Genomic DNA, 8,501 nt, shown 5'->3' on the forward strand with positions numbered 1-8,501 from the left:
CCGATTACATGAACAACATGAGTATGATAGTATAGTTTAAATTCTTCAAAATGGGCGAGCAGTGACTGCACGTTAACGTGCGACAATTTGATGAACCTGAGGAAGTTGTTTTTGCTACCTGAGGGTGTGAGCTAATTGGTAATATAACAGGGGAATTGCAATCAAACACAAGTCTCCTGTGCTCACGACTGATCATGTTGTTGTGTCTAATAACAAAGACGGGATCTCGGTACTAAAACTCCCTTTATTGAGCACATGTCGCACACAGGATTGCACAGATATATTTTGATAGCTCAGCACGCGCCAACCAGCCCAGTTCTATCCCTGCACACCCACGCCCTCTCGTTGTCCTTCGATCCCTCGAATCGCCGCTGCCGTCACCACGTATCGATACCTTGCCGTTCGATACTTTGTCGCGGCATGGCGGCAACTTCATACTCTCTCTCCAACACTCCTCCCCGGCACACAAGAATGATGTCGAGCCCCGGCCATTCTTTGCTGAGGTGTCACAAATCTGCAAAATATCCCTGGAATCCTGCTGATAATAAGGAGAATCAAAGGGAGGGAATTAGGTACATGGATTAGGGGCAGGAATAGGCCCAATTTGGACCCACACACAAAATCACAGGTTCATCCGCTCTGGGGGTCTTATAGTTCTTTCACTTCTCCTTTGTCCCACTGGCTGCTGACCCTTTGCGGCCAGTGGAGTCCGCATAGCCGAATTCATTCCACTATGGCCACCCTTCTCTTTGCCCGGGCCATTCGGTTGGGGTGGTGAAGTTAGTGGGAGCGGCATCCACCACAGGGGGTCGGCAGATGATAGTTTCTGTGGGTGTTTTGCTTTTGATGCTGTGCACTTTCTCAGCTGATCAACATGCACCATTCGCTCCCCGGTGGGAAGCCGGACCCGGTAAGTAGTCTTGCTCAAACACCCTGTTATTTCTCCCCTTAAAAAACGTAACAGACCTGCTTTGGGATTCTTTACTAACACTTCCTCAAAAACGGAGAATTTTGGGAAGGTTCCCATCTCCGCTAGTTTTGCTGACTCAGCCTTACCCTTGATGAGACCCCTTCCATTGAAGTGGGGGTTTAGCATAGATAAGAACGACCTCGGTTGGTGCTTAAGAATAAGGGAAGCTGGGGTAACCCTTGATATGGCATTTGGGGTGTTTCTATATTTTCCCAGAAAGTTCATAATCATACCTTCCAATTCATCTCTGGTCAGAACCCGTGGAGTCTCTGAAAAATGGTTAACCAACATTTCCACTACCTGTTTACCGAGACTCTCCTTAACTGTGCGGACACCTCGTTCTGCCAGGCCATTAGAAGAGGGATGGTAGGGGGGGCTTTTTGTGACCTTGATACCATTTTTCTTACAGAACCCAATGAATTCACTAGATTGAAAAGGAGGGCCATTATCCGTGACTAACTCTAGGGGGATACCGAACATAGCCATGAACCCTCTTAACTTTTTAATAGTGCTTTGTGCATTGGTGTTGCTCATTGGCCAGGCTTCGATCCAGCGGGAAAAGCTATCAACCAAAATGAGGATTTCATACCCTTGAAATGAACAGAAATCTAGGTGGACCCGTTCCCATGGTGCATTTGTTTTTGGCCAGGGCACTAAGTATCTTCCCTTACTTTGATTGGTCTGAGTCACCTGGCACGTTTCGCAATTACTAGCCAACTCCTCTATGTCGTTATCAATCCCCGGCCACCATACCTGAGATCGGGCCAACAGTTTCATCCTAGCGATGCCCACATGTTGTTCGTGTAGAAGTTTTAGGACATATTCCCTTAAAGCTATTGGAATAACAACTCTATTGCCCCAACATAAGCATCCTTGGGAAAAACTCAGCTCTGACCTGCGGATGAAGTAGGGTTTCAGGCTCTCCTCGTTCTGTTGAGGCCAGCCCGACAAGGTATATGTCTTCACCTTTTGCAGTGTTGTATCCTGCTCAGTAGATACCTGAATCTCTAACGTATTCAAGGGGGAATCAATTTGAAATATACACTCTTTGTCCTCCGTCATTTCTGTGGGGAGGGGTAACCTTGACAGCATGTCAGCATTTTCTACCGTCTTTCTATAGATGACATCATAGTCATAAGCCGCGAGGATGATAGCCCATCTCTGCAGCCGTGAAGCTGCCAAGGTCGGGATGCCTACTTTCGGACCAAGAATTCTCCTAAGCACTTGTGCATCTGTTACAATACAAAATTTTTGTCCATACAAATACTTGTGGAACTTCCGTACCCCAAAAATTATGGCTAATGCCTCTCTCTCAATCTGGGCGTAATTCCTCTCAGCAGCACTCAAGGTAGCAGATGCACATATGATCGGCCTTTCTGCCCCCTCAATTAAGTGGCACAAGACCGCCCCAACACCATAAGGGGAGGCATCTGTGACCAAGTACAAAGGGAGAGCTGGGTTGAAATGGACCAGAATGTTGTTTTCCTTGAACAGTCCCTTACTTTTCTCAAAGGATTCCTCTTCTACTTCTGACCAAGTAAATGCTACCCCTTTTTCTGTTAGCCTGTGCAAGGGCCTCAGAATGGTGGATGCCATTGGAATAAATTTACCATAAAAGTTAAACATACCCAAATAAGACTTTAACTGTTGAACAGTGGTGGGTCTGGGGCAATTTAGGATTGCATTTAACTTCCCCTCAATAGGTCTAATGCCTGATTCGTCAATCTTGTGTCCTAGGTAGTTAATGCTAGGTTTAAAAAACTCACATTTTTCCGAGTTCACCCGGATTCCATATCTGTCAAGCCGTGCCATAACTGCCTCTGTTTTTTCCTGGCAATCCCTCAGGCTTTTTCCTGCAATCACTACATCATCGATGTAGCATTGGACGCCTTCTATACCCTGAAGCACGGAATCCATGACCGATTGAAAGATACCTGGGGCACTGGATATTCCATATGGTAGCCGGTGGACTTTGTACAGGCCGAATATTGAGTTGACCACTAAAGCCTCCTTGGATTCCTCTGATAGCGGGAGCTGCATGAATGCCCGACTCAAGTCTAGAGTTACAAATACTTTTCCCCCCGATAAACCGCTCAAAATATCATCTAATCTAGGGAGTGGGTACTGATCTCGTTCTATAACAGTGTTTACTGTGCTTTTGTAGTCAATACACAGCCGCAGTTCTCCATTTTTCTTAGGGACTACCACCAGGGGGCTAGCCCATTTGGAGTGCCTTACTGGCTCGAAGATGCCCTGCTCTACTAACTTATCTATTTCTTCTTTCACCCGGTCCCTAATTTTGAAAGGCACATCATAGGCCTTCCGGAAGATGGGGGCTACCTCCGGCTTCAGTGCTATGTGGGCCTTGAAAAAACTAATTTGTGCCTGTCTGTTGCCATCGAACACTGAAGGGAATTTTACCAAAAAGTTACATGGAGACTCTATTTGGTTTACACTCAGGCAGCCTCTCCAATTGGGTTTTATTTCATCTAACCATGCCCTTCCCAATAAGGGGAGTCTAAGCTCTGACTTGATGACAACAAGCCTCAAGCGGAAAACCTTTTCTACCCCCGGATTAACTTTCCCGATGGTGACGTTAATCATGGCTTGCCCTTCTACCCCCAACTCTGCCCCTGAAGCAGACTTTAGTCTCAAATAACATTTTCTCAACGGGATTTTGGGAAACAGGGCTTGAAACTGGGAAAGACCCATGACAGTGACTGATGCCCCGCTATCTATTTCAAAAACAATTTTGATTCCCTCGACAAGCAGGGTGCATTGACATACCGCCGGGCCCATAACTTTACCCACTTCACCTGTGGAATGTATGCCGTTGATACCACCCTCGTCCTCCAGAGAGACACCTTCGGCTGCTACTCCGTCGTGGCTGCCGTCTACTCCGTGAATACGGGCGGAGTCCATTCTGCACACCTTGGCGATGTGCCCCTTCCTCCCGCAACGTCGGCATTCCCACGTCCGCACCACGCAGGAGTCCGGGCTGTGACCTCTACCGCATCGCCAGCAGCGGGGTTGATTTTGCTGTCCTCCTCGTCCTTGTGGTGCGCCGCCTCGTTGTCCTCTGCTTCTAGCCGGTCTCGGCCCTTGTTCCACCTTCAGTACACCCTCCGATGGCGCAGTGACGGCCGGAACCGCGGCTCGAAGTAGCTGAGATTGAGACTCAGCCTGCCCCAACTCCTGGGCGAGAATACAGGCTTTTTCGAATGTCAGCTCGGGCTCCATGACGAGGCGTCTCTGCACGACCTCGGAAGAGAGGCCGCAGATAAGCCTATCCCGCAAGGCCTCGTCCAAGAAGCCTTTAAAATTACACGTAGACGCCAATTTACGTAGTTCGACAATGTAAGTCGAGAGGGTTTCGCCGGGTAACTGACTGCGCTTATAAAACCGAACTCTCTCAGCGATTATTAGCCTTTTTGGTTGGAAATGGTGAGAGAGGACACCGACTAGCTCGGTAAATGACTTGCTCACCGGTGTCACTGGGTCCAGGAGGTGTTTCAGGACACTATAAGTCTCCGGTCCGATTAATGTAATGAACAGCGGCACTTTCTTTGTTTCTTCTACGTCGTTCACTATAAAAAACTGATCGAGCCGCTCGACGTAGGAGTTGAACTCCTCTTTCGCGGGGTTGAACTCCGACACGTGTCCTATCATGACTCACGGAACTGGTCGTGTTTTATCCTCGTCGCCAGATCTGTTGTGTCTAATAACAAAGACGGGATCTCGGTACTAAAACTCCCTTTATTGAGCACATGTCGCACACAGGATTGCACAGATATATTTTGATAGCTCAGCACGCGCCAACCAGCCCAGTTCTATCCCTGCACACCCACGCCCTCTCGTTGTCCTTCGATCCCTCGAATCGCCGCTGCCGTCACCACGTATCGATACCTTGCCGTTCGATACTTTGTCGCGGCATGGCGGCAACTTCATACTCTCTCTCCAACACATGTGGATTTCACTTGCGAGAGGAGGGAATACTACGTTCTCTATAAAAAACGATCAAGGTCTTTTTGTGTGGATATGACTACTACGGGAGCTCCCTCCGACTGTCTAACCAGGATATTTCCATTTCTCACCCACACAAATTTCACTTTTCCCTTCTTTTTGAGGTCTCTAGCTATGGCGAAGAGTTTTCTATTGAATGGGGTGAAGGCCTCGTGGATATAGATTGTTTGTTGGAACAGAGGAAGATTAGACGCTGATGATAAGTCTCTGCACGGATTTCGCACGTTGAGGACCCCAAGGACCTTGCTGACCTCGCTTCTGTGAACAACACCTGCCCTTTGAGCACGGGTCCGGTTCGTTGAGTTTCCTAGGCTCATTTGGTTGTTTTCAGGGAAGACCTAGTTTGTAGGGTTTCCTACCCTTCTCCTACCTGGCTCCTACCCTTCGACCTATCTGGCATGGGTGGCCCTGGTGGGAATAATTCCGAATTAATACTGGCAGTGCAGCCCTGGGGGTCATATTAACGAGCAAGCCTTTCCACTGCGACAAGGTTGTAGCCCAAGGAAAAATGGCTTAAAGAGAATAAGGAATTATAATTTTTGCTAGAAATTGTTGTTCAAGTTCAATGTGCTTCACTATGTTGTTCTAAAACTTCCATAGGAGGTTAGGAGGTGGCTTATTTGTCACAAAATATAGTAATACATATTTAATAATTACATTCACCTTGATAAATAGCATATTGAGAGTCATCAAAAACATAGTCTTGTATACAAGGGTATAACTGCCCAGCCAAGCACTCATTCTCCTTTTATAGTAAGTAACATTTCTAGCTCTAACAAGAGTTGGTAACCCATAACAACTATTTATTAACCTTGTGGAAAGAATCATAATTTAAGGACAACCTGCTATATTTGATATTCATAATTGCTGCTCCTGGTGCTATAGTTTTCTCTATGGCTCTATTTGGCTACTAATGGGACCCTCACAAAACCCTATTAGCATTCTTCTGGCACCCAAATGTCCCTGGGTGGCACTTATTTAGTATATCCCCTCCTTTAATAACTGAACTTTCTTTGGATTCTTTTTTCTCTTACATGCATATTTAACAGATTATTAATGAAACTTCTACATTTGTCAGATTTTATCCCTCCTTTATTACCTTGTTTGTGCATGTAGGTACTTCAGGTAAAAAGATGCTCATGAGTTGGTTCCATCCAGAAAAGTCATCTGCACTCTCAATGTTACAAACTTTCAGTTAACTATGGAGTCATCTTTCAATGCCTATTTAATTGATACAGTAGGCCCACACGTTGCAGTATTAATCAATTCTGGTGGATGAATGGTAATATGAATTCCACCACATTTTGAATCTGTATGGTTCAATGAATATTTTACAAGTCTCACCAGCAGTGATCAGAGTGGATTAATGCATGATAATACTAGCTTTAGATTTTTAGTCCCATACAATAATAACAACTTCTACTTCGAGCATATTACTCCCAATCTACTGACCCAAAACCCTACATTGCTGCAAGTCTAAATCCTTGGGTATTGACAAAATATCAATCCATTTTATAAATAAGACTGGTGATGTCTTGTCCTTAGTCATCCTTGAACTCTTTAACCACTCTTTATCTTCATTTGTCTATCCATCAATGGGTGCTTTCCAATGGTGTATCTGCGCTGATCTGTTTTAAACTGTTTAGCTCAGAGCGTGTTCCAATTGCACCTGTGATGTCATCTGCACTAAACAGATGGAAACACATCCTGCACCGTTGTTCGTCTGTGCTAGCAGACAAAACTTGTGATATTGGGCAGGTATATTGCTGATGGAAAATGAATTCCACCATCTCAAAGATAAATATGATGATCATTTGAGAATAATAAACAATAATTTGGTCTCTATCTCTTAGATAAGTTTAGCCTCGTAATTTGGGAAGTGCAATATTTTCTATGTCAAACATAATGACTGATATTAGAGCAAAGGATGACAGCAAGAGGAGGCTACTAGATTTTCTCGAGTAATTGTCCTCATCAAAAAAGTTAGGAATGGAAAATGTAAACTAGACGAAATTGTTATAATGCTTCGATTCTAAGCAGATTTTTTTCATTAACTTACATGGATATCCTTTAAGCTGGGCGTATTATATACAAAGTTTCCTTTAATGTTCATTTGGCATTATATTTGCATTGCCTTAATTGTAATTCAGTACTGCAAAATTACTATAAAATCGGCAGATATATTATAAGGTGTTAACATTTTTCATGGCTTTACCTGCACGATGTGACTAAGTTGTACATGTATCTCAATTCAGAAATACGAAGTTAAGTATAACCTGCTGGCATGGTAGCGTCACGGGAGAAATTGCAGAATTATTGTCCCACACTGTCTCCCTTGGAAGGAAACAAATTTTCCTCAAAGAAAATACTCATGATTTATTCTCTCCTGAAGAAGAAGTGAATGTGGAAGGGGAGAAGACAGGAATGTCATCACTTTACAGATGGTGAGTGTTAATGGTGTTACACTCTTTGCTCTACTTTTGAACCTAATTATATGCATCATAGTCCAAAACATTTGTGTATTATATCATATTTCTCAGAATTTGATTGGCCAGAGCCTGCCGTATTGGCATTAATTACCACCTACAAAGCTAAAGCTGATGAGCTTATTTACATGAAAAAAAGGCCAAATTTTGGGAAAATCTGTCTGTGGAGATGAGTGACCTTGGCCATAAGGTTATCTAATTTTCCATTTGTACTCATGAATTATGATATTCTAGTAGAAGTCCATCAATCATTCCTTTTTGTTTTTATTTTTGAAAGGTACTTGCATCCCAATCAAGAAACAAATTCAATAATTTGCTCTCCAGATATAAAAAATGCATACATAATATGGGACCTCATGCCTCTGGAAGAGCACCAATGAGGTTAAAATATTTTGACTAATTCCAAGAAATTTTTGGTCATAGAAACGATGTATGTTCTTCCCATGTGGGAGGGTCATCTCTTAATGCGTTAGTAATTAATAGTGTATATCACGTCAGGATGATAATTAGACTCCAAACCGCTAACTATAAAATCTTGCAGCACCAATAGATTAGTTGAGGTAGATCGAACACGCATAAATCCATGCTGCTGTGGGACTATAATATGTTTAAAATGAGGAGTAATTCGAGAAACGAGAATTTTCTCCATGGTTTTAGGTACACAGGAGAGGGTTACTACTGGTCGGTAATTACTAATTTCAGCTTTATCTTCTTCCTCTTTCTCCAATCCCCTTTTGCTATCAGGCATCAGGGTCCACTAGCCTCCTTCCTTACTCCCTCCTATTCTGAGCGAGCCACTTCTCATCATTCACACTCAGCCCGTGCCACTCTCTCCACATAACCTTCCCATCCCAGCATACTCTTTCCCTCTTAGTGATGTTATGTTCCATGTACTGAAAATCGTGTCCATTCGCTCGCTCAGTCGATTCCTGTTAATCCATCTGGCTCCCTCTATTTGACTCTGAATAATTTGTTTCACTGAAGTGGGTTATTGGCCTTAACAAGCTAGCCGATTGGTTTTC

General features: G+C 44.0%; 1 protein-coding gene across 1 annotated transcript; it reads right to left on the reverse strand.

The window, feature by feature from the left end:
- Positions 1–224: 224 nt before the first annotated feature.
- LOC124171478 lies at positions 225–4,928 on the reverse strand. Its single transcript, XM_046550656.1, has 2 exons — positions 4,457–4,928; positions 225–538 (listed from the first exon to the last, which is right to left on the reverse strand). Exons 1-2 carry the CDS (start codon positions 4,637–4,639, stop codon positions 245–247), a joined length of 477 nt encoding a protein of 158 aa, XP_046406612.1. The 5' UTR covers positions 4,640–4,928; the 3' UTR covers positions 225–244.
- Between the last annotated feature and the right edge of the window lie 3,573 nt (positions 4,929–8,501).

Source organism: Ischnura elegans, chromosome X (genome assembly GCF_921293095.1).
Source record: "Ischnura elegans chromosome X, ioIscEleg1.1, whole genome shotgun sequence".
NCBI lineage: Eukaryota > Metazoa > Arthropoda > Insecta > Odonata > Coenagrionidae > Ischnura > Ischnura elegans.